The sequence below is a fragment of the Xiphophorus maculatus genome, chromosome 21 (assembly GCF_002775205.1).
Source record: "Xiphophorus maculatus strain JP 163 A chromosome 21, X_maculatus-5.0-male, whole genome shotgun sequence".
In the NCBI taxonomy this organism is placed as follows: domain Eukaryota; kingdom Metazoa; phylum Chordata; class Actinopteri; order Cyprinodontiformes; family Poeciliidae; genus Xiphophorus; species Xiphophorus maculatus.
The window spans coordinates 2,177,169-2,203,775 of NC_036463.1; the positions used below are offsets into that span (position 1 = coordinate 2,177,169).

The following is a 26,607-nucleotide window of genomic DNA, read 5'->3' on the forward strand; positions in this document are numbered from 1 at the left end:
CCCTGAGATGAAACGTTTGGATGATGAGGGAGTTTAGAGGCGAGTCGGTGCCATCCGCTCCCTCTGATCCCCCTAACCGGCCGACAGGCGGCTTGTGATCCGGGTTCTAGTGCAGGACGGGTTGCCTGTCATTCGCTCTATCATTCTGTGACGGATTGCCTCGTGGTTTAGATTATTTATATCACATCCTGCGGCTCGCCGCTGATTGAGCGATGGCTGCCTGGTGGCTAAACATGTTGATACTGTAACATGATTTTTCTCCTCTCTGTCTCTCCAGGGTTCATCCAGGAGCTCAAAACCCTTGAAAATACTTGAAATTCAGTTCAGTGTTTGATATTCAAGCTGCTCAGTTTTGTAATAAAGTGCAATCTAACGTCTGATTAAAAGCTTAAATCTGAAAAATGTTATTTAAAGTTGAAACCAGATCTAAATAGGGCTAGAACTAACACTTATTTTCATAATTGATTAATATATTGATTATTCTGTCAATTAATAAATGTTTATGACGATTAATCAATTAATCATATAAAAAAGTGGCATTTCTTCATTTACCCACATAAGTAGGAGAAGTGGGTAACTATGAAAGAGACTTGATAGATATCAAACTGAAATTAACTTAATATAAATTTGACCTGCAACTAATTATTATTTTATTAATTGATTATTCAAGTCAAATATTTTTGACAATTAATTGATTAATCATATTAAAATTGCATTTGTCCTATTTACCCACTTGGGTTGTACAAGTAGGTGACTTTGAAAGGCACTTGGTGGATATCAAACTAAAACGGGGTTAATATAAATTATAGCTGCAACTCTTTATTTTAGTAATTGATTATTTGGTGAATTATTTGAGTGATTAATCGATTAATCATATTAAAATTGCACTTTTTCCATTTACCCACTTAGGTGTTAGAAGTAAGTAACTTTGAAAGGCCCTTGGTGCAACTAAGTGCCTTTTATGGCTGTAACTAATAAAAATAAAGTTTGCTTTATGTATATTGGGGCTACAACTAATGAGTATTTTAGTAATCGATTATTCAGTTGAATATTTGAACGATTAATTGATTTAGTCGCATAAAAAGTGATCCATTCTACAGATTTTCCTTTAAAGCTTTTTAATATACAATATTAAAAATACATTAAAAGATGCAAATAAACAAATAAGAAAACCCTTTGGTGCCTAAAATTCAATAAAACCGCATTCTTTTTAGCAAATTAGCTAAAACCTATTTATAGGAAGAGGATTTTTTATCATTAATTCAAATGTTTATATTGTTTGTACAGTTTTTGCTTAATTAATGCTCTAAATGGTATAATTTTTAAGTTAATTTGTGTTGTTTTTATCTCCAAAGCGGGAAAAGTTTGAAAACGCTCAAAAAGTTCTTGAATTTTTCTGATGGAACACGAATGCCTCGTCCTTCCCTCCCTGTTTCTCAGAAACCGAGCTCGGTGCGCATCGACCAGCTGGACAGGGAGCAGTTCAACCCAGACGTCATCACCTTCCCCATCATCGTTCACTTCGGCATCCGGCCCGCTCAGCTCAGCTACGCCGGAGACCCCCAGTAAGATCACACCAGAAAACACAAAACGCGGGCCGCTGCCTCCCCGCGTCGGGGACGGCGATGTTTTCGCATGCGTCGTCACGGGTCCCGAGTTTCCGTGGCGGCGCCGCGGATTCGCCGTGCGTCTGGTGAATAGTAATGTAACATCCGGGGGACTCCGGGCGACAGAACTGTACTGTGTTGCTGCATAATTAACAGAAGACGAAGATGAGATGATGTGAGCGTTCTGACAACAAACACACACCCTGTTGACAGAGGCTAAATTTAAACCTGAGCTGCTGTTTACAAACTTTAATTAAAACTAGACAGCTAACAGACACAAACATTAAATTCATCCACATTTCATCAACTTAGAAATTCAAACCTCAACTGTTTTTTCTGGATCATTGTGAAGAGTATCAATATTTCCAGACTTTATTAACTCAGTTTCTTTATCTTCTTTTTGCTTCTTTGTGTCATTTTTTACTCCCTTCATTCATGTCCTTATTTTACTGCCTCTGTTTCTGCTTTGTTTCCTTCATGTCTTCATTGTGTCCTTTTCTTCTTTGTCGCTTCATTCCCTCCTTTTTTTTTCTATCCATCTTTTGTCCTCCTACATGTTCTTACATCGAACATTGGGTTCTTCCTCATCTCTTCATCTCATCTCTTGCTTTCTACTTTGGTGCTTTCTGTCTTTTTTACTTTCTGGTCTTTTCTTTTTTTGTTGTTTCTTTCTTCCTTTCTTTTTTTTCTTTGTCTTTCTTGCTTTCCTTTGCTTCTCCTTCTAGCTCTGATGAAGGACTTGAATGTTTATGTTTTCACATACATATAAATATCTAGATGTTTATTTGATTTCTACTCTGTGATTTAAATCAGATAGATGTACGTTTTACAGAAAGTCTGGACTATTAATCTAGTTTTGGGTGGTTAAGCCGTTCTGATGGCTGTTTATACTTTAACAAACAACGGTGGTGGCTGCATCATGCTGTAGGGATTCTCTTCTCTTGAGCATAAAAAATACAAACTGGTTGATAATTGGAAAATTAAACCTGCTAGAGGCTGAGGCAGAAGATAATCAACCTTAAACATACAACCAGATGTGCAAACTGTGTTGGAATGGTCTAGTCAAAGCCCATGCTTGAATACATTTGAGAATTTGTGGGAAAAGAATGCCCCAAAAAGCTAAGAAAGTTGGATCTACAGCCCATTAAACCAGAAACAAATGCACACCGCACTTTTTAGATGTTGGTTTGTTAAAAAAATAGTGTGAAAATTGTGTATTTTTCTTTTTTCAGTTCACAATTACACCCTAAATTATGTTGGTTTGTAAAGTTAGAAAATGCAGGAAAGGTTATTTTAAGGAAAACCTTTGCTTTCTCTGTAGGATAAAGAGAAAAACAAGAGAATAATAATCTGAAAATCCATTTTCCTGATGCTGCCTGCCGGATTTCTGATTGCAGCTAATGACGCGCGTAGCGTCAGTGGCGGCGGCAAACGTAGCCGCAGACACATCAGCAGCAACTTTTATTGACACTTCTTCTTCTTCTCCGCTCCCCGCCCAACGGACACAGAAGCTATGATAATGTCAGAGGTCAGGGGACGTACGCAGAGAAGAAATAAATCAGGATGATGGAAGAGGAGTGAAATCACTGCAGAGAATAAATTAAAAATGACAGAAAAAGGTAAACAGAAGATGAAATCTGCGGCTTCGCTTCAACCTGCTGTCTGTTTTCAACTCGTTCCTCCATTTCTTTATTTTTTTTATTTTTCTAAATTCATAAAAGCAGCACCTGACACGAGCTGAAAGTGATTCCTGTCACATTCATGCCTGCAGGAGCAGCTGAGTCTTTCCTGAACTGAAGCAGAGAAACTAATCAGCATTTCTGCGCTGTGATTGGACGCTTTATGTCTTGATGACGTCTCCAGGCCTCCGTTTGGGACTATTAAATAAAAGCTGTTTACCTTGTTTCATCTTTACATTAATATTCTGAGGTTAGGTGTTCATTTACAGATATTTACTGACATTCAGATGATTTTTACTAATTATGTAAAGAAAACTGCAATTCACATCCATTAAAAGCTACTTTAATAAAATTTAAATAAATGTTTATCATTTATATTTTTTAATTTGTGGAATAAATTCAGTCTTAAACCAGTTTTTGATAGATTCCACTAATATAAACTGAAGCTAGCAGCAGCTATTCATGTTAAATGCTAATCAAGCTAACAGCTACTTAAGCTGGCAGCCATTAAAGCTAGCAGCTATTTGCATCAATAACTACTGTAGTTATGCTAACAGTTAATAGAATGGGCTTTGCTTACTAATCCTCCATATTGCATGTCTTTTTTCTTCCGTCCACTAAACTTTCCATTGATATTCTTGTCTGCTGGACAGCTGTAACAGCCTTCCCTAGGACTACATGGGTCATAGCACGACATTTTTATATTTAAATTTTAATCATCAAACTTAACAGAAATTACACCACTTATTTCACCGTGTGCCATTAATCTGTTTACTTCTCTAATTTAATGAAATATTGGCTGCTGCGCATGTTACACAGGTTGTTGTTAGGTAACCAAAGACAGAGAGTTAGTTGATGTCACCCACCTTGCTTAGCGGGCTGAGCCTACATCTCCCAGATTGCACTGTGGTTCTGGATCAGAGTTCAGTAAAATTATCAATTTTCCTTTAGACTTATTTTCTGTTTGTTTTATGGTTATTTTATTGCCTCCTTGTTGCTTATCTTTATTTCCCTACCACATTTTTTTCCTTCCACTAAACTTTCTGTTAATGTTTGCATACATCACTCTGTGAACAGCTAGCTCTTTTATGAAATGTTTTTTATTGCTAACGCTATGGAGGGTGTTGGTGACTAAAATACTGAAAGTTAACAGTCTTTCCTATAATTATGAAGGACATACACTGCAAAAACAGGATTTTACCAAGTATTTTTGTCTAGATTCTAGTTCACTAAATCTTAGTTCACTTGCAATACGACAAACTAATTTACAAGTAACTTTTCAGATAGAAATAGGAATCAATAATTGCTTATAGTGATGGAAAAATATTAGTTTATTTACAGATTATTTCACTTATAATATGGGGAAAATGTCTTGTAGTAATAAAATCATTTTTCATTTAATTGATCGACTTAAAACAAGCTTATTTATCTTGCTGAAACAGTTTCTTGAAAGTTTGTTTTGTTTTATTTGAAGTTTAAGATATTTGCACCTAAAACTGGACCAAAGTTATTGCTAAGATTTAGTTTTTGCACTTCTATATTTAAAAATAGTTTTTTTAATCATCTTCAAGCGATAATCATCAAACTTAGCAGAAATAACTCCATTATTTCACCGTGTGTAAATAATCTACGGGCGTTTCTATGATTCTGTGAAGCGGTTTGTTCCTCGCCGTGTCTTCGTGGAAGTTTTCAGTGACGGAGATTCAGACGAAAGTGTCTGAGAAGCGTTGGAGAACTGGTGGATAGAGAAGCTAATGAAAGCTTCCCAGAGAGCCGCGGCGGATCCGCAGAAAGGTCAATGCGGCGGGTTGGGGACCGCCCAGGCTGGACCGGCTCCCTCTTCCCCTCATTTCTCTCTCCATCGTTGTGAGCGGCGGTGGCGGCGGCGAGCTGATAATCGGGGCGGTAAAGCCGCCTCAGTCCCTCGCCTCAGCCTCTAAAGAAGTCCCCGCTAATAAATCTCTGAAATTCATCCGCTGCTCTCCTTCCTCATCACTCCACGCTGAAAAAACACAAAAACTTACCAAGAATTTTGTCTAGTTTCAGTTGAGCATGGTACACAGTCGTAAACTTTGCCACAGTTTTTGTCATTTTATAATTTATTTACGTGTGTAAACATTTGTCACCAGGTGTTCAGATGCTTGATATCTTTGTGTCCTTTGATAAAAATGTACTTGAAAATCTTTATAAAGTCTTATCTCCACTTACAAATAACCTTTCAGCAAGAAGTAGGAGCTGGATTTAAGCTACAGAGTTTCTCTGGTAGATTGATGCAGTTATAACATGACATTTATTTCCTGATAAGTGAGAAAAAAATCTGCCATTGAAACAGTATTTTTTTTCCGTCAAGTTAAAATGTAACTATTTGTTATTGTATTATGTTTTTATTATACAAAGCACTTTGGACTGCCTTGTTACACTGCAAAATCACAAAATCTTACCAAGTAATTTTGGTTTAATTTAGTGCAAATATCCTACATTTGAAATAAGACAAACTAACGTACAAGTAACTTTTGAATTTGTTTTAAATAAATAACTCGGTTAAAAGTTTTTAACGCTTGGTAGCAATTTTATAACATGAGAAATCGTCTTGTTTGAAGTGAAATCATCTGCCAGCCAAACTAGTTTTCTGTCACTAATATTGTTGACTTAAAACAAGTTGCTATTTCTTGCTGAAAAGTTACTTTTGAGTTAGTTTGGTCTAATTAGTGTACTAATATATTTGCACTAGAAAGTAGACCAAAAATACTTGGTAACATTTTGTGTTTTTGCTTTGTAAGTACATAGTATTCACAGTGCACTGCAAAAACACAGCATTTTATAAAGTAATCTTGGTCTAGTATCTTGTACATTTGAAATGAGATAAAAGTAACTTGTCAGCAAAGTATAACAGCTTGTTTTTAGTAAATAATTTCTCAATATTGATGAAAAGTTCTAGTTCCATTGGCAGATAAGTTAATTTATTAGATATTTTAATCATGTTAAAAGTGAAATAATGTCAATGAAACTAGTTTTCTGTCAAGAAATTGACTGAAAACAAGCTCCTATATTTTACTGAATACTTACTTTTAAGTTAGTTTTTTCACATTCCAAGCAGACTAAGATATTTGCACCAGAAACTAGGCAAAATTACTCTGTAGGATTCTGTGTTTTTGCAGTGCTCTCTGTCCTCAGTAATCATAAGTGAATAATGCCGGCTAAACGAGGAGAAAGTCTCGTGAATGGGAGCAGAACGGCCGCAGTCGGCCCCTCGGTGCATCAATCAGGGCTCTGATTGAAAAGAGAGAGTGGATGGAGGGAAGGGGGAGTTCATGTCACCTTGCCGATAACGCCCGTCCTCCTTTCACATGCAAATCACAGCAAAGACAATGACATTTTATAGAGAAATGAGGCATGAAACGAGCGTTTGAGACACTTTCTTTTTATCCGCTTGAACGATAAAACGGAAACAATCGACTCGAACTTCGGAGTTCAACATCAGTTCTTCAGCAGCTGGTAGCGGCGTTCAGTTATGTTGGAAATAAGGCAAAATAAACATGAAAGATGATGAAAAAAAAAATGTTTTCTGATTGCAGGTACCAGAAGCTGTGGAAGAGTTATGTGAAACTGCGCCACCTGCTGGCAAACAGCCCAAAGGTCAAGCAGATCGAAAAGCAGAAGCTGACGCAGAGAGAGGTGGGTGGAAAGAAAACGGACGAATTTTATCTTCCCAGAACAGTTTTCATTAAGATAAAAGAAAATAATTTAAAAAATTTTTTGTCAGCTTTTGTTTAAAATCTGCTGCATCGTCCTTTGAGTTATGAAGCATTTTGTAGCTGCGTCATTAAATACTAAATGGGTTTCAAAATGCATTCATTTCCACTGATCAGTCATAATACTGATAATATTGCTACCAAGTGATGAAAGCATTAATTTACCAGGGGAACTAGTACTTCTTTAAATCAATATCAAAGAATTGTTGACCTCCTATGTTTCAGAAAAGTTACTTTTTAGGTTAGTTTTGTCTTATTTCAAGTGTACTAAAATATTTGCACTACAAACTAGACAATATTTTAGTTCAAAGCAAAATACAGAAGCAAATTGTTACATTTTAACCCATAATAAAAGAAAAAATCTTGTTCCAGTGGCGGATTATTTCACTTTTAGAGAAATATATTATAAATACATCAATCTGCCAGTGGAACTAAAACTTTTTCATCAAAATTGAGGAGTTTTTGACTTAAGACAAGCTTCAATTTCTTGCTAAAAATTTACTTTTTAAGTTAGTTTTGTCTTATTTCAACTAGAGGTAGAAAAACTAGACAAAAAGGCTTGGTAAGATAAAACCATTGACTAAACAAGCTTTCACTTTCTTACAGGATTTTTACATTTTTACCCAACATTTCTATATTTTTTTCACTCGGAGAGTTTAAAATATTAGGTAACTAAATGTCTGACTCTTTCCCTGTTTACTTTTTGTTCTGGAGGCCTGGAAAAACCCGACTTCCTGTTCTGCAGAAGTTGTGCGGCTCCGTCTGTGCGGCCATTGTTTTAAGTCAGGCATGAAAAATGCGGAGCGCCTTTTTTTTGCTGCATAATTGAGATGAATTTGGAGCTGTGAATAAAGCGGCAGTAACTGCCCTCCTGAGCCGGTGTGAAGGTCAGCCCGCCGCCGTGGGAGCGCGGGCGGAAAAGGTTTGGATTTGGTGAAGTAATGACCATGCAGCCGCAGGGAATCCCTCGGCTGCACCGCTACGCGTGTGGCCCCGAGAACCGGCTCCTTCCTGCAGATCCGGGATCCTCCCCCGGATAGTTTGATTCACTCTCTACCAATAACGCGCGGCAACTCTGAGCTCAATTAGTTTGTTTCCCAGGTAGCGCCGCAAAGCTCTCCCAGCTAACAGGCCCTGACAATCCCACTGTCAACCTGCAGCAGAGCAATTAGTGAAGCCAAACGCATGCACACTCACACCCCGGGTCCGTCAGGCTCCACCAGGAGCATTAGCCGTGTCAGCGGCGCTGCGGCTTTGCTGCTTATTTAATGCCTCGGGGAGCACTGCGAGACTAAAGCCTCTGATGGGCATCAGGACACAACCTGTCCGAGGTTTTCACACCAGCTGTGTGACGAGAACCGGCCCTCACACCAAAGCTGCAAACTACCATCCTCTCATTTCGATAAAGTCGGCCTGTTATGCTTCTTTGAGCAGGTCAGGGTGGGTTTATGGGCGATACGAAACATGTTTGTTACGTTTTCTGCACAAAATCCTCCTTAGATATTGAGATTTTATAGCTGGTTTAGGGCTTCTGGTCACTTTAAATCCATATAAGCTGCAACCCAACATGAAAATGGCTACAAACAGATGCACAATTGTACAACTGTACATCTTTGAAAAGCGGAAGTGGAGCCTCCTGCACAACCAACAAGAATGTATGCAGCAAGTGGTTTCTAATACGGCTGTACACTGCAAACACACAACATTTACCAAGTATTTTTAGTCTATTTTCTAGTGTAAGTATTTCAGTACACTTGAAATTGGACAAAACAAACTTTCAAGTAACTTTTTAGCAAAATATTGGAGCTTGATTTAGGTAAATAATGCCTTACTATTGATGAAAAAGTTCTAATTCAATTGTTTGGTTATTTCACTTATTACAGGACTTTTTTTTCCATCTAATAAGTGAAATAATCTGCCAGTTAAAACAATTTTTTTTAATCAATATTAAGGATTTATTTCCTTAAAACAAGCTGACATCTCTTGCTGAAATGTTTTCTTATTTCAAGATATTTGCACCAGAAACTAGAGCAGGAATACTTTAAACATTTTGTGTTTTTGCATTGTTATCCCTTATTTCCTTACATTTCCTCCAACTCGCTAGGCTTTCCCTGTAGTCTCTTGAAGTGTTTTTGATGAAGAGTTTTATAGCTTTCTGGAAAAGTTTGGCTACTTCTACAATCAATTCATTTCAGTTACTGTCATTTTTGATACAATAAAACATTTGAAATTGGATGTTGATGTTCTCGTTTTAACATCAGGAGGTCACGAAAAGCTTGTTCTTGTTTCTTCAGTTAATTCATGAAAACACCAAATATGACAGTTTAATTGACGGAAATGTTGATTTATTACTAGAAAGTTTATATACTGTTTAATGCACACAAAAATCCAAATTATTCTATACACAATCCTCATTTTCTAAGAAACTTACACTTCAGATGGAGTCTCCCAAATGATACCAACATTATTAATAAAATAGTTTGTAATTACAAAGAAAAACAAAATTAAATCTGAGTGTGTTATTTTAAATAAAAAAGCACACTTCCATCCAAGAAATGTTGAGCTGAAAAGATCAAATTATGAAATTCACCAAACATTTCCTTCAAACATTGAACAGTAGAGAGAAAGTCTTAACTCAAAACTTCTGCGGTAGATGAAGTCTTCCAGTTAATCTACCGCGTTTTGACGCAGAAAAGTCAAAACCCTCGACGGAAAGTGAGGAGAACGTGCAACAGATGTGCGCTCTCCTTTCGTCAGCCATTGATTTTCAGGAAGCGTTTGGTGTTTGACCTCAGCCTGATCCAAAATATAAACAGTCCTCTCAGCAGAAGGAGATGACGGCAAAAGTCAAATGTGCCGTGACTTTGACCAGCAGATACACAGCGCATGTACCTCCCTGGTTAATTATTTACTTTTCTTGTTTCCCTCAGTTCTCTGACCCCGCTGCAGCCCCTGCATAATAAACTGTTTACATACGATTCACGCTTCTCTGTGATGACTGCTTTCCATATACAGTGGCTGGCTGTCCACAGGAGGGTTTGCCGTGTGTGGTGGTGCATGCGCGTGGGCGAGCGAGTTTCTTTTTGATGCACAGTTCAAAGTGGGAAGGCATTATTTATTCATGCCTTTGTTGTTCTTATTTCCTCGGCGAGTCAAAAATTCCTGGCATTCCATTTTAGGCAGATCACGGCTAACGCAGAGCATGTCGATGCTGTCTCTGCTGAATGAAAGACACGCGTGAGCACATACATTAAGGAGGCGCAGACTGTCAATGCGGCCTCCATCTTGGTTATGTTATATCCAGGACTGCCTAATATCTGACTCAGACATTCTGGTCAGTCTACTGACTTTAAGGTTGGATCTGTGTCCAGCCAGCTTTGTGAGATCCTGTTTGAGTTTCAGATGGAATATAAGGAAACAAGTAGATTTAGGTGGGGGGGAAGATTGCTTGAATCCATATTTTGATGAAAATAAGAACCACTTTCACACTGCAAAAATACACAGTCTTACCAAATATTTGTGTCTAGTTTCTAGTGTCAACAGTTAGCCTGCTCATTGTAGTGGATGTTTGTTAACATTTAGCATTAGCCTGCTAATTCTAGCATTATGCCAACAAACTAATGTTTGCATACTAACTTTAGTAAGTTGACATACTAATACTACCACAAAAATTAGCTTGCTAAATTTTATGGTAGTATTAACATTAACATTAGCCTGCTCTTTTTTGGGGTAGTTAATATTTTGATTTAGCTTGTTAAAGTTTGTTAGTATTTCACCATTTAGCATTAGCCTACTAACACTCTGACATTAGTTTTAGCCTGTCAACATTAGCATTAGCTTGCTAATGTAGCATGTTGACATTTTGGTTAGTATCTCCGGTGTAAAACCAGAACATAATTCTAATTCTTTAACCTGAAACACGGGTTTTATTGCAAACTGCTTGGATGTTAGAAATGTACTCAAACTGTTCTGCTTAATGCAGAGCAACAATTTGTGCTCTTGCTAAAACTGTTGGTGTAGAGTCGATGGCAGATGTGTTACATCATGATTAAACCTCAGCGTTCTGCCATGTTTGTATCTCGTACCGTGTAAGGTTGCAGTATGTTGCATGTGGCAGTCTGTCATGGAAACTGGGGGAAAACAAGAGGAGCCTGCGAGGCGACAGGAGTGTGTTTGTGTGGACGGGGAGTCGTCTCAGGAGGCCCGGGTTCAAGCCGATCAATAATTGACTGGCCTGGTTGTTTGGCAGGAAGCTCTTCAGAAGATCCGGCAGAAGAACACGATGCGCCGTGAGGTGACTGTGGAGCTCAGCAGCCAGGGCTTCTGGAAAACCGGCATCCGCTCCGACGTCTGCCAGGTAACATCCAGCAGCAACGCGCTGTCAAACTCCGCAACGTGTAACGCATTAAAGCTCGGATCTCCGAGGAATTCACCTTTTTAACTAAATGATAGGCAATCAAAGCAGGCACCTTTTTAAATCATCCTTTAATCAAAACATAGACGTAAAACCTATGATGATGTCAAAGAATAAAGGCCTCAAAGCTCTAAAGTTGTAACCAGAGTTTGAATTGAGTTTCTGTTCTTAGAATAGTAAAAATCACAAATCGAATAAAAAAGAAATTCAGTGACACATGAAGGCGTTTTGGGACTGAATGAACTATTTCAGTTCCTTTTTTCCTTCGGATTGGAGTCATTTATAGTTTCCTACTTGTTGGCTTTTTAAATATATCCTTTGTTTTTTTTATTAACTCCCTATTGATTATTGAACATAAAAAAGGTAGATCAGGTAGATGTTGATGAGCAAAATTCAGGTAGATGTTGATGAGCAAACCACTCAAGTTAGATTTGTCTTTTTAGCCATTTTTAAAGGTGTTTATGCCCCTTTTGTTTCACATTGCAGGCATGATTTATTGTATTTTATTGTGCTTTTTATTTTATTGATCAAAATTAAATCAAATTTATACTATCAATGCTGCGTAAAATGTAAAAGACTTAAAGCTGTAATTACAGCTTTAAGTCTTTAGAGGGTTTGTCTAAATCATATTTTACATTTAGAGATAAAAGCAAATCCCTTATTTTTCTTTCCAAAAGATCTCAAGCTTGAACTATATTGAACTATGAGCCATTTTAACTCATAACATGCCTCCAAACTCAAGTCCTGCTAATGATTTGATTGAGGTTGAAGCAAAGAAACTCTAAAACTTTTAAGACTGAATTTTGACAAAGTTGTTCCTCCGTTTTCCCGCTGTAGTCACAACATGATGCTGCCACCACCGTGTTAAACAACAGTGCATCAGGACAAGTCAAGTTTATTTGTATCAATGATGTTTCTATGGTGTAAAGCAACAAGGCGGTTAAAAGTACTTTACCTCATAAACACTTAATACTGTAACCAATTATGAAACAAGCAAAAAACATATTTTGTCAAAGAAACTCAAGGAAATAAACATCAAATATGTTGGTCAATGTTCCAGTTACTACTAATCTAAAGCAAATCTAGCCAGGTGGTTTTTAGCCTTGGAAGGAGCTCAGTGTTTCGGCTGTTTTGCAGTTTTCTGGAAGTTTGACTCCCTATAGCTTTTTTTTGTTTGCAGAAATGAAACTGAAGGGAGTTTATTATAAATGCACATTACATGGAGGAACATGGTGGCGGCAGGATGTTGTAGGGACGAACTTGGAAGCCACTTCCTGTCTCAATCATAGTTGGAGAGTAACTAATTACATTTATTCATTTACATTTACTTGAGTAACTTTTTCTTAAAGTAATTTTATTTGTGTTTTTATTACGCTGAACTTTTTACTTTTACTTGACTCGTTGTATTATGAAGTATTTCTACTCTTACTTGATTACATTTCTGGATTTTCTCCCCACTGAATGAAAAGAACCAAAAATTCCCCAGACACAGAAACACACCTGCAGTTTCTGTTACTTTTTTATTGAAAGAAACTGATTTGGAAAAATTATCTTTTGTCTGATTTTTTATTTTTAGATTTTTGTTACCTATATGAATTATTCCCTATCCCAAAATTTCCACTTAACTTTACATTTTGGTTTGTTTGATTATGTAATTTGTAGATATTAAATGATTGATAATTTGATCTTTTACTCAAGAAATACTTGAGTAATTTCTTGGACAGCTACTTTCTACTTTTATTTGAGTAAACATATGCAAAAGTATCACAACTCTTAAGTACAATTTTTGGATACTTTTCCTACCTCTGGACCCAATAAAGTTAGTAGATAAAATATTTTGACATTATTTGCTTCACATCCAAAAATCAGAGACTTCTAACTTTTGTTTTGTGTAATTTTTGTCCGTTTTGCATGAATGCAGCTTTGATTCTTTTCTTAATTTCGCCTGCTGACGTACAGAGTTGCCGATCTGTCTCTGCTAATAAAAAGGTAACTGATGGGAATGAAAGCTGAATTTCAAAGCGAAACAGAAAAAAGGAAAAGCTCTGCGATGCGACGTTTCTTCCAGAACATCCTTGTGTCTGTGGCTCCACTCAGGCATACGCTGTCAGAAACTTTGCCTGTGATCTCTCCTCTATCGCCGCGCCTCGTCTCCGTTCGAGTGTCAGAGTCTGTATGAGCAAAGTGGACCCCCGCAGAGCTGCAGCACTTACACCGTTCATCAAGCAACGACTCCAACCTGACAGTTTATTTACATGCAGCTGCGCCGCCGCGCGCGACAGAAACGAATCTGGGCGGGGGTTTATTTTTATCTGAGTCTTTATCTTTATTTCAGGGGAATATTTAGTTCTTTTACGTACGTACGTCTGTAATTTAGCAAATCTAATGAGGACTGAACTCCACAGCTGCATGTTTTGTGGAGTTCAAACTGCTTAAAAATCCTGCTTCCTTGAAAATCCTTGAATTTCAACTGGGTGATTTCTGTATAAAGTCCTTGGAAGTGTTTTTTTGTTTTATCTGCTCAGTTTTGTAATAAAGTGCAATCTAAAGTTTGATTAGAAGCCTAAATTTGGAAAATGTTTACAATTTAAACCAGATATTTTTACACATTTTATAAAAAACACTAGATTTGTTTCCATTAATGGTAAAATTGTGCTTCTCACATAAACAAACAAAACCCCGCAATTGCAAACTTTTTTTTTCCGACATTAGAAGTTTTGCTCACATTTCTAAGAAAACGCTTCAAATGAAATTTTTTTTCTCAATTTCCGAATTTAAATCTAACTAAACTTTTCTTGTTTTAGGTCAGTTAGTTTTACCAAAATTATTTTTATTGGCTAAATTCCTGAAAGCTAAGAATTTTTGTTTTGTAATTTTTTGTGTATATTGTGTTTAAGTGTTTAATATGAGCTGAAATGTAATTTACCTTAACACAATTTATTTGGATTGTTTCGTGGAAATGAAAGTTTTCTCATTCTTAATGGCTCAATTACTGATTAGCTGCATCAAAAAAATCACAATTTTTGCAGAGGCTGTTTCCATAAAATAAGAAATTAAATTTAAATCACGTGAATAAGCTTGTACATGTGACAAGTCATTAAAAATGTAAACAGTTACAGGAGTTATCTTCATAATTCAGCCATCAGAGGAAACGTCAGGCGTTAGCGCGACAAGCCCCGCCTACCTGGGAGTGGCTCTGTACACGGCATTTTGGGGAAATTGTAGTCGGCCATTTTACAGAAGAGTTCTGGATTCAACACGTTGGAATGAAACAACTTTTTATGAACTGCATGACACTGCGAGAGCTCTGATGGATGGAAAAACAAACGGTCATCCTCCAATCACTTTCACTTCCTGTCATCTTCCTTGGTGTTTCCACCAGTAGTAACATCCTGTTGTTTGTCATGTGACTCATATGATGCGAACAAATGTATTCCATTGCAGTTTTATAAATGCATCCATTTAGATTAGAAAAACCACCTCATTCTAACACAAAAGCTTATCAAAAACATGAGTTTTTTTTCTCAAAGTTTGAGGGAATTTATTTAGCAACTTCAACTTGTCAAGTTTATGTTTAAAGGAAATGCAGCTGTTGATCGCCTTATATTTTGTGCTTTAAAAGTTATTAAAATTGCACATTTTGTGTTGAATTAGTGTTTGTTTTCGGACCAGTCAGGTGTATATCTATACCTTGTTCCTGCTGTAAATGTAGACATATCACTGTTTATAACAGTAATCAATGTTATCATATAGTAGTGAATTGAAACTATAGATTTTCTTTACTTCATTTGTGTTGTTTTGTCTCCAAAGTGTGCTGGAAAAGTTTGAAAACTTTCTTTAATTTATCATCCACTCTGCTAACTCTGGCCTCAGGCGATAACTGGCGGCGGCTCCGCTCTCCGTCTCCGTCCCGGTTACGTCACCGTCCGCGCCGCCGTCGGCCCGTAGCCGATCCTCCCGCTCACGTTCGGCGAGGAATGACAGAAAGTTGTAGCCTCACGAGTCAGACCCCGCTCCCCGCGAGGTCTGCCAGGGAAGAATCCGATCCATAATTGCTGTCCAATTATATTTGCTTCAAGCTGTACCGCCGCGACTAATTGCTTCATGAATAATTTCAGTTGGAGCCGCGGCGCTGCACTCCGAGCACTGCGTGACACGGACGAGCGATGGCCGCTAAAAGTGACCCCTAATTTCTTCATTTTGAAAGCCGTCAGGTCTTTACAGGAGCAGCTCTCAACTACTCCAAGGTTTTTTATTTCTTTTTCTTTTTTTAGCTCTAACAGGGTTTATTTTGATTTACTTTAGTAATCTTTGTTTTTTCTATTCATCTCCACGTATTTTTCCAGCCTTTATCACATCAGAGTGAAGGCCATCAAGTGTCCAAAACACATTTTAAAACCAGGCCTTTTATTTCCCCTCCTGCAGCAGTGAATAGGCTGCTTGGCAGGGAATGGCCTTCTTATTCATGTTAAATAAACAAACTTAGTGAATATTCAGAAAAGGCAACAGAATATGAACATAAAATGAGTGAAATTATTAGAGAAAAATTCAGTTATACTCCAAAGAAACTTCTAATTAATTCTGAAACTTCAAATTATAAATGTTCCTCAGTTTTTGTAGTTTTACTTATATTTAGAATATAAATTAGGAAAAAAGCATTAGATGCCCTTGTTTTGTCTCATGTAGAGATGAAAAAAGAACCAATATCCTGTTCATTTATATTTAGATAAACTCTTTTATGATTGTATTTAAAAATTAAAGGATTAAAATTGTATAAATATATATAGAAAACATTTATTCTGCCTATTTAACATCAAATCAGACTAAGCTTTTCTTGATTTAAGTTTGTAATATTTACAGAAATTATTTATATTTGCTGTATGTAAACTTTGAAAGTCAATGTATTATTCATATGAACAATTTAGAAGAACCAAAATGATGATGTTACAGATTAAATTTAATGGGGGGACCCAATTAAAAATTTTATTGAGTTAATTGCAGAGTCTGTATTTATCTCAATTACGTGGATCTAGCTCCGCCTCCTCCCCCACTTGGCTCCTTCAGACTAGCCAGCAGCAATTAGCAATCACCTGCTGAGCTCATTATAGAAGCTAGCAAAACTGGTGAAAATGTTAAAGGGTTAATAGATGACTTCAAGAAGGTGAAGCTTTTGAAAGCGCAGGAGTTTTTAAAGAGACAGAGTCCCAATTTCAAGGTGTTAAATCAGGAAATAAGTTTTATAAATAATAAAACTGCAAAAAATAAATTTGCAAAATTTTTTTATTATAAGTAAATTATTTAATAACAATTCATTATTAAATTAACAATAAAATATTGAATTTATTGTGTTTTAAAATGGCGCTATGTGCCTTGAAAACACAATACTTCCCCTTTAAAGGATCCAATTTATGCTTTTCATGTCTAAGCTGCATGAAAACTGTTGCTGGTCTGATGGGTGAAGGTAAATCAGATCTTTTCCCACCTTGTTAATTACCAGAGTGTCAGTTTTAACAAGCCCTCACTACACAGACACTCACACACACACACGCGCTTTGTCCTCAGTCAGTCATCAGAACAGGTCAGGAGCCGCACACACAACCGGGGCCCTGACTTTGTTTAATTGGCTGCTTAACAAGGCCTGGGGACCGTGTCGGGGTGGCCCCTGTATTGGCCCCGGGGCCGCGTCGCCGCTCCCACCCCCCCCTAGCAGCTCTAATTAAAACAGCCGGCACTCCCTCGCCTCCTGCGCAGTGGCGCCGGGGTTAATGTGTGTACACTCGATGAGCCTCCCCGGTAATGACTCCATAAGATCTCGCCCGCCGCTCTTCTTCCTCTCTTCCTCGGCTACTTTTCCCTCCACTTTGTTGAAACTTTTGGCTTTCATATGAGGGTCAGGAAGGCCTGTCAGTGTTTGCTCAAAGCTGAGCGTGTCAGGCTGTCAGCGAGGGCTTCGATTCCACTGCTGCCCTGTCCAAATGTGAATTTCCTTTCCCGTCCTCTTGTCATTCCTTCTCACACTCCAGCAATTGGCTTTTTGATTATTTCATCTCTCTGTTGCAGAGCCCCTCTTAATAAATAATGGCCGGCTGATTGATTTCTCCCCTCGCTCTCTTCACTCTCCTTTCATAAGAGACATGATCTCACCTGGGTGTTTTTCTCCCCCATTTCTGTCATCCCGCAGCACGCCATGATGCTCCCGGTTCTCACCCATCACATCCGATACCACCAGTGCCTGATGCACCTGGACAAGCTAATCGGCTACGTCTTCAAGGACCGCTGCCTCCTGCAGGTGAGATGCAACTCTGTCAGACACTGCTGCATTATTTACGGGTCTCCTACAATTAGGGATGTACCGATATGAAAATTTTGACCAATATGTATTTCTCTACCTTTTTGACATCTTTGGAAATAAAAACAACCAGAAACAATGTGGAAATAAATCACTGATTGATTTCAGCCCAGTTTTATTTATCGGGCTGATACCAATATGTTGAAAAAATTACTAATATTGACCTATAGAAATGTTGTTATATTAGGCATCTCTACCTATTATGCTTCCTTGAACTGATTAGGATAGCATTATGGGCTAAACAAAACATGCTTGTTACATTTTTCATTCCTTACAGAGTGAGCTGTTTTAGGGTCTCTGTCACTTTAAATCCAAGTAAGCTGCTGCTGGCCACGTCCCTCAATTCAACGTTTACATTCACACATGAAAATGGCTGCAAACAGATGCGCAATTATGCAACCGTACTTCTTTGAAAAGCAGAAGTGGAGCCTCCTACACAGCCAACAAGAATGCAATAAGTGGTTTCTGGATGGCAGGTCAACAACAATACTCTTGTCTTTTTCCAGCAGCCATTGTACAGAGCACTCAGCAGTAAAACCAGCTGACCAAACGGGCTGGAACTCAGCTGAGCTTGTTTGTTGAATCACACTGCGCTGTTACCAATCTGGAGGTTTTTGAAACGGCCCATTTTCTAGACACCAAAACCCAATAACTTATTGCCAAAAACTGTCAGGGTGCTGTTGTTTTTTTTAAACACATGGATTGGTTTTAGAATCAGTTGAGACTAAAATGGAAGTACAAAAATGCTCATAAAACGGTAAAATTAGCTGACCAAATGTGCTGGAACTCTGCTGGTGTTGCTACGTAACGGGTATAACTCTGCCGGGGTTGCTAGGTAACGGGCGTAACTCTGCTGGGGTTGCTAGGTGATAAGAAAGTGCCTTCTGATTTGTGCCGCTACCATCTGAAGGTTTTTGGAACAGCTCATTTTTCAGACACCAATAAACTCGAACTTGCTGCCAAAAAGCTGCTAGTTTTTTTATATAAAGCCTTTGGGCTTTTTTTTAAAGCAGTAGAAACCCAAGTGGAAGCATAAAAACATGCAATTTGTGCATAAAAGATCCCCTTTAAAGTAGTGCTACTCTTACTTGAGTACAACTTTTAGCGTACTCTACCCACCTCTGCTGATCACTATCATGATGAATAAGGCCTTTTGGCAGGAAAAATCTAGAAACCAGGCTTGTGCTGGAGCTTGTTATGAGGAGCATTCCCTCATTACTGCAGCCTCTGCAGGGATTGTCGAGGAGGAAACGGGGTTTCAGGAGTCAGCTGGGCGAACGCACACCGACACCGACTCACTGTGACTGGCCTGAGTTTGTTTCCCGGCTCCCTGACTAGCAGTGACAGTAGTCAGGAGGACAACAACAAGCCCTCCTCCGTAATGCCAGCTCTCCCCTGTCAGGTGTGTGTACACACACACACCAGCCCGGCTCACCTCTCCCCGGCTGCCTGCAGCAGTATTGAAGAGCTGTCATAAGCTGATACATTAGAAATCAATGTGTTGTAGGCTGTACATAGTTAAAGAGGGGGAAGGATGCAATAGGACTCGCTCCGGGCTCGCTACTTCTCCGGCCGCATCGATCAGCGATCGGCTTCTTTGTCGTTGGCATAACGACGACCTGTCTCTTACGAGTGCTGGAAAATAAACAGCGTTGTCCTCTTTTGTAAATGAGTCCCGCCTCCCTTGGTTCTCATTCAGCCAAACAGAAACTAAGAAGCGATCATTTGGACACAGCAGCTCGCGTCGCGGCCTCAGTGCGACGTGAGCTGCCACTTCCTATCACAATGATATCCACAGAGGTGTTAATACCGGCTCACTGGTGTTTGTTTTTGTTTGTGTGTGTTGGCTTGTCAGAAATTCACCTGAAGGTGCGGCTGAAATGACCCGAACAGAGAACCATCATCAACACACACACTGCTGCACACGGCAGGAGCCAGCCTGCTCAGATTACTATTATTATTATTATTATTGTTACTATAACAAACTCTCATTTAATTATTAGAAAACTGGTATTACCTGTTAAATTATTATTAAAATATTATTAAAAATACTAAAAGTAAATTTATTGTAAAATCATGCAAAAAATATTAAAATACTATTAAATATAAAAATAAAATTATAATTTGTTAAAATATTTTACATAATTTCTAATTATCAAATTATTGTTATAAACACCATGCGAAAATATTATTTTTAAAAATGTGACAAAATATTAAACATTCATACAAAGCAAATTATTATTACTCTAAAAATACTAGTTTCAAATTATTAAAAATAATAATATTATAATTTTTTATAATAATTATACTATTATTATTAATATATTTATATATATTGATAAATATAATAATAATAGTTTTATTAATATTAATTGGTACTATTATTGCTAATATTAGTAATATGTTTTTACTAATATTAATATTTGTATAATATGATTGTTTTCTTATTAATATGATAAAAAATAGCATTATATTATAAAAATATAAAAAAATACATGAAAAAATTACATTTTAAAAAAATTATCAAAATAATATGAAAATAAAAATAGGATAATGTAGTGCCGTAATTTGCAGACAGCTGACATAAACTGCTTCTGGGAGGTAAAAAATACATTTCATATTATTTCGAAAGGCTAATAAACGAAGGACATTACGTCTATAACTTCAGTTTGTTTTAGTTTTATAAATACACCATATAGTTCTAGTTGTAGTTTTCTCCATTAATTACAGTTTTTACTTATTCCCAAAACAAAAATGTTTTTAGTTTTTATTTAGTTAGTTTTATCTAACTAAAAGCATTTGTGCTTTTAGCTCATGCTATGCCACTGTTGGCTCAGACGAGGCATGTTTGGTTCATTATGAACCAGAATAAGCCGCCAACTTTCCCTGCAGTGTGAAGCAGGAATCTGCACACGTCTTGTCCTTGGAGAGAAACCTTTTGGTCTGACTCGGTCCAGTCGCTCTTTACTTCCATGTAAACACAGAGCCGGGTCCTCTGGGGTCCGCTGGGTTCTGAGGGAATGTTCTCCCAGGGTGAGCTGCTGATGAAAGGTGGCGGAGAGGCTTCACTGCTGCTGCAGGCCTCAGTCCCTGGGATGAATAAAGGGAAGGGGTCACAAGGTCGCCAGAGAACCGGGAGCCGAAGACAGTTGGGGAGAGAAGATGTTGTCTTTTTCCCAGTGGAAAAGAAAGGGAAAAGCAGAAATGTGGATTTATTCCCTGGAGATTGAGATGTGAAGAAGTGGTTTCTCAATAAAGAACCAAATATTTATCAAGCACAAATGATTTTTATGCAATGGTGGAAACAAACCTATCGTCTAGATAGATTCAGACGGAGCGGCGGCGGCGCTCGCTCCCAAACGAGTCAGGTTTCACATCCTCCGTCACTTCTCATTTAGCTCCACTCCGAGGGGCCGACCGCCTTTAATGAGATGGATGTTTTTCACTGACAGTCTACTCATTAAACACGAGGGAATCTAGTACCACTCTTTGATTGCATTACAAATGAATTGTGGTTTGATACGAGCGCTTGTGTGCTTGGAATTAATCTGCCTCCAATGGGCTGTAATGTGCGGGTGGAAACCTTTCAAACTGCTGCTGAATTCCTCCTGAAAACCCTAAAAAGGTATAAAAGTATTCCCTTAAATTCTGCCTTTCAGTCACCAGAAGCCCGACAAGTTGCTGTGCGGAGAAACGGATAAATCTCACCGCTTCTTGTATCATACGTTAAGGGAAACCATGATTGTGTAATCGAAATGCAATAGAACAAACTGACGTTTGAAGGTTTTTATTGAATATGTTTCCATACTAAAAATATCCAGTTCTTCCCTGTCGTATCGATACACACATGTACCAAACAAATACGGGGTGTGTTGGGAAAATTAAGGTTGTTTTTACAGCTACAGTGAAAAAAAAGAGCTGAACCAAACCAAAACGTTAGGTCAAAGTCCGGATCATTCAACAGAAAAAGGTATGTAGCTTGTTCTGCTAAACTGAATTAGTCACCTAAAAAGTCAAGCTGAATGTAAATGTCACTGGTACCAGAGAAAAAAACCAGTGAAAGTCCAATCCAGGAACATGTAGCACCCATCCAGCCCAAACTCCGCAGTATAAACATATTTTATTTCCAAATACAGACGCAATCTTAATTTAACAATATAATAAAACAACATAAATCATCTATCTTGACCCAAAACTCTTTTTACATCCACAAGAGTCCAGATAATGTAATCCAATAAAATATATGGTTCACAACAACAAGCCAACATAATTTACCAGTGGAAATCTGTGAAATGTTCAAGTTTTTCTCAACAATTTCTGAGATTCATCTCAAAATTTTGGATTTCTTTATAGAGAAATTGTAACTCTTCAAACTCAGAAATTTTCTTATTTTTTCTAGAACATTTCTGAGACTTATCTCAAGAGACTTATCTCTAAAGTCTTTTCTAGAAAAAAAAAAACTTTTCAAACTCAAAAATGTTCTTGTTTTTTCTAGAAAATTTCTGAGTTCTCAAAATTTTGGAGTTTTTCTGGCAAATGTCCACATTTCAAACTCAGAAATTTTCATTTTTGCAAATTTCTGACTTTAATCTCAAAATTTTAGTTTTTGGTGAAAATGAACTTTTTTGTTTTTCTGTGTTGTTTTTTATTTAATGCAGCGTTGCAGTTCCCCCATTGAAAGAACGTTTTCACTCTTCCATTCTGTGGAAATGAAAGATCACGGGGGAAAATCCCGTCGGCTGGATGGGTCTGTCCAGAATCAATCCATGTTCTCTGCAGATTCTCTCTAATGCTGAATAAAAGCTTACCTGTACATCAAGCAGCTGTTATATAATCACTATAACACGCCGGCTGTCTGTGAGCTCATTTACCTCTTCGGGAATCAATACACCTGATGAAGTAGAGAATAACCCAACGATCCTGTAGTGAAATATGCAGCCTGGCAGAGTAGGAGCACTCGAAGATTCCCTCCGCCCGGCTGCAGAGCAGCAACACCTCTTTGAAGCTCCTCTTCTGAGAGCCTCCCTGTTAAACATTTAACATTTAAAGCTGGGGAGGGCTGTAGGCTTCTGGAGCTGGAGAGGCATGCATTCATCCCCAAGTCCCTCACATCCACCGAACCATCATAATCCCACCCAACCCCTGTTGCTCTACTGCCATTCTTCACTTTTGACCCATGCTGACAGAATGAGAGGCATCGCAGAGGTCCTCAATTATTTAAGCGTACAAGTCCTCGGCCTGAGCTCTGATGCTGCATGCTTTTGTTTGTGAGCCCCATGCATGTGTGCTCTGTGTACCGCGGCATTTTGTTTGTTTTCTGATCCGTCTGCTGGCATGTGGTAGAAGTGTCCCTGTGTTTGAAGTGCAGCTGCCCTCAACAGCCCTGTCGGCTTTTATTATCTGCTCAAGTTTACGAGCTTCTATCGCGTGAATCTTAATAAACTCCATTGATTCATTGCAAGTTGAGTTAATTAATTATGTTGTTTTCACACCTGATTGTCCGGTAGACTTTGTTCAATTTGGGACCAAAACTGCAACATTTGTTGCATTTTCAGCTGCAGTGGTTCTTTTTCTCACTGCACTATGTCCAATGAATCAAACACTTTGAAAAACCTGTCCCCCTCCTCGCCTGTGGGGGAGCTACACCAAGAACCTCTGAAGGAAACAACACAAAAACCTCAGAAGACACTGAGTGCAACTTCCTTCTTAAAGAAAAGCAAATGAAAATGGAGTGGCATCAGATTTTAGCAGTTGTAAGATTTCTCTTTTGTCTTTGGTAAAAATACACAAGCCATTTCTCTTTGACCTTTCCATTTATTTTGGTTGTGTTTATCCAGAATGCACTGTACTATAGTCCACTTCCTGCTTTTGGAGAGGTTTCCTGTCTGTTTGGTGTTCACATTTAGTCACCGTCATAAAATGTAATCTTTTTTAACCAAAAGTTGATTTATATTTTTCATGTGTCATATACTTTGGTGCACTTTTAAAAATGCCAAATAAATAAACTTCACATTGAAATTTAGGCGCCAAAAAAAACTTAGGCCATTATTTTAGAAAGGTGACAATTTGAATTTGAACCTTCCAGAGTTCACTTCTTCCAAACAGACATAGATTTTTGGTGGACAAGATTTTGACAAATGAACCGGACTTTCTAATCAAACAAACTGGAGTTGGACTAAAGCGGACTGAAGTTCGAGCAGCGACAATAAACAGCCAAAACAACCAGTTTGTTTGGTTGTTTGATGGTTGGTGAGTCGAAACCCCAAACTTCTGTCTTTCAGATCCAAAGTCTAATAATAACATGACAAACCAGAATCGGGCTGATTTGCTTCTGTGTTATATAAACTAATATTTTACTCTTTAAATAAAGTGAGGTTTGCCTTGAACTTTCTGTCCTACTGCTGGTTTCTGAGAACAGAGTTTTTTCCTGTTTTTGCTGCAGGCATTTGAGCAGCTGCTGATCACTAGACTTAAATCACCGCCACTCCATAAGCATTACGTGCACAGGCATATTTGCCAATATCAATCAGCTAAAAATCTACCATTGTTGTTAGTTGCAATGCTCAAACAGCAGCTGGTTTGTTTACCCAGCTCTGTACTTGAGACTGTGCAGTAGGCAGTCATTGACACGTCTGGCATCTCACAATGGGAGAGTGGAGATTGAAAGACGCAGCTTTAAGTGTAAAACTTTTAACACCGGGCTGGAAATTGGTAGATTTCTGCTTGTGTCACGTCAGACTTGGTTCACAAAAAAAAACACAATCGCTTTTAAATTTGTCATTTCTCTGTTTAAACGCTACAAAGCTGAAGGCCTCTTGAGTAACTATAAATATTGAAAGCTCTCTGTTAGAGTTTTACATATATATCTCATTGGAGCCTGAAATTGATTTGAAGTTGGCTGAAAGGAGACAAGCATTTTGAAACGCAAGCCCAGGGGGGGAAAGAAGTCTGAATTTCTTCTATTTTCTCTTTTTTGGGGGATGAGATTAACATTCTGCTAATGTAAGATTGATAAAGGCTCAACATATCCTACTGAGTCCTATCTTTCTCCTTTTTCTTTCCCCCTCGGCGTGTTTGAGATATTCCGCAACGGCAAGTCTTTCTAGGCACAGCAGTTTTTTTCCCCCACCTTCCTCCTCAAACAAAGCTGAAAATTGACTCGTGTGTTACCCTCAGGGATATATTACCTGAAATTCCAGCATTTTTACTGACTTATGAAAATGTAAGCCATTACTTTTTACACAAACAGCTTCCAATATTACAAAGAAGAAGCTCTCGCTCCTCATTTCCTTGGAACAGTTGCTGACCCATCATTGCTTGCTCTCTTTGGTACGGCACAAAAGTCCTAGTGTAAGCATTAAATCTAGTTAAAGAAAAGTACAAGTGAAAGACATACAGAACTGTGAAGTAACTACATGTTAGGCCTAACATCGTCTTAGAAGTGTTGGCTTGCAAATTGTTCTGTGAAGGGATGAGTTAAGAGATTTCTGCAGCTGGGAAGAGACTAATCTGTTATCATTTGATAACTTAAGCTTTGTGTAACCACAAATAAAAATTTCAGCAGTGTGTTCCTACTGACTAGAAAATTGTTTTATTTTTGTTTGATGGTTTTTTTATTTGCAAAGTTACCATAAAATTGACTTTTATTCATCTATGTCATTGATTCTTGACATTATTGCCTGAAAAACACTTCTAGAGTGTTTGGGTGTCTGATAATTTTTTAGGATTTGACTACTTTTTGGTTCTATCCATTAATTTATGCATCCATCCGATCATCCATCCGTTCATCCATCTGTTAGTCGTCTCTGTTCAGCCAGTTTTTTTACAGGTTTAATACTTAACGCCTGTCGAAATATAGCAGTTGATTTATTTAACTTCAGTTCACAATAAACAAAATAAACTTTACAACAAACTAACTTAAACTTTTCAAGCCGGGTTATTTCAAAGCATAATAAGCTTTTTTATTTACACTTTGTAAATAGACTCAAAATAGACTCAGAGAAAAGGTATGGAGTTTTTATATTGCAACAAATTATTTATATGTCTGACTTAAGATGAGAATTGATGCATCAAATTCTATTCAATTAAAAAATACTTTGATTCCACAGAGAAATTAAATGATAAATTATAAATTGTTGGGAAATTCTGTGCAATTGGCAACAAAAAGTGGTCAGACTAGATGATCATGTTTTGAACTTATCAGTTTCATAACCCCAAATGACTTTTTAAACCTTTATATTTTTTATTTTAATATCTAGTATTTAGTAAAACAGAAGATTTCCCAGCCTTGAGCCATGGGGCTCCCCTATCCATCCATTATCTTTTGATATCTTGAGAAAATTTCTAAAGAAATCACTTTAGTTAATATTTTCCTGCTTAATATACTAACTATATTTGACTACATCTTGTATACATGAAGCATTAGTATACTGCTAAAGTATTTGTTATACTGCTTACTTTATTATTTAATAGTTGTGGAGGTTTTGAATGTTGATGCTTTAGAGATTGAGAAAGAATGCACCGTTTATGCGAACCAGTTTGAAAGCTGTCCTTGTCTTGTGATTCATAACTATTAGTCTCATTGGAAGGACAAATTGAAAGATGACCTCAGATTTGCTGTCTTGGAGCTGTAACTGTAATGCATTTTGCAGTTTATAGAATTGGCAAACAGCCTTGAGCTTTCTCCAGCATTTGGCCATCTGTGATAAAGAATTAAAGATGCTTACAGATGGAGCGGGGTAGAGATGCATTTTGTTGAAGGAAGAAAAGAAACAAGCAAATGAAATATAAGTCAGTACAAGACTGG

The 26,607-nt window shown here is 37.7% G+C and overlaps 1 protein-coding gene across 2 annotated transcripts in view; it reads left to right on the top strand.

The window, feature by feature from the left end:
- Positions 1 to 26,607, top strand: part of drosha (drosha ribonuclease III) — a 128,552-nt gene that overhangs the window by 17,213 nt on the left and 84,732 nt on the right. For both annotated transcript variants that reach the window (XM_023326463.1, XM_023326464.1), the window contains exons 14-17: positions 1,441 to 1,565; positions 6,862 to 6,961; positions 11,288 to 11,395; positions 17,634 to 17,741. In XM_023326463.1, coding sequence (XP_023182231.1) covers positions 1,441 to 1,565; positions 6,862 to 6,961; positions 11,288 to 11,395; positions 17,634 to 17,741 — 441 coding nt within the window. The remainder of the gene's footprint in view (positions 1 to 1,440; positions 1,566 to 6,861; positions 6,962 to 11,287; positions 11,396 to 17,633; positions 17,742 to 26,607) is intronic.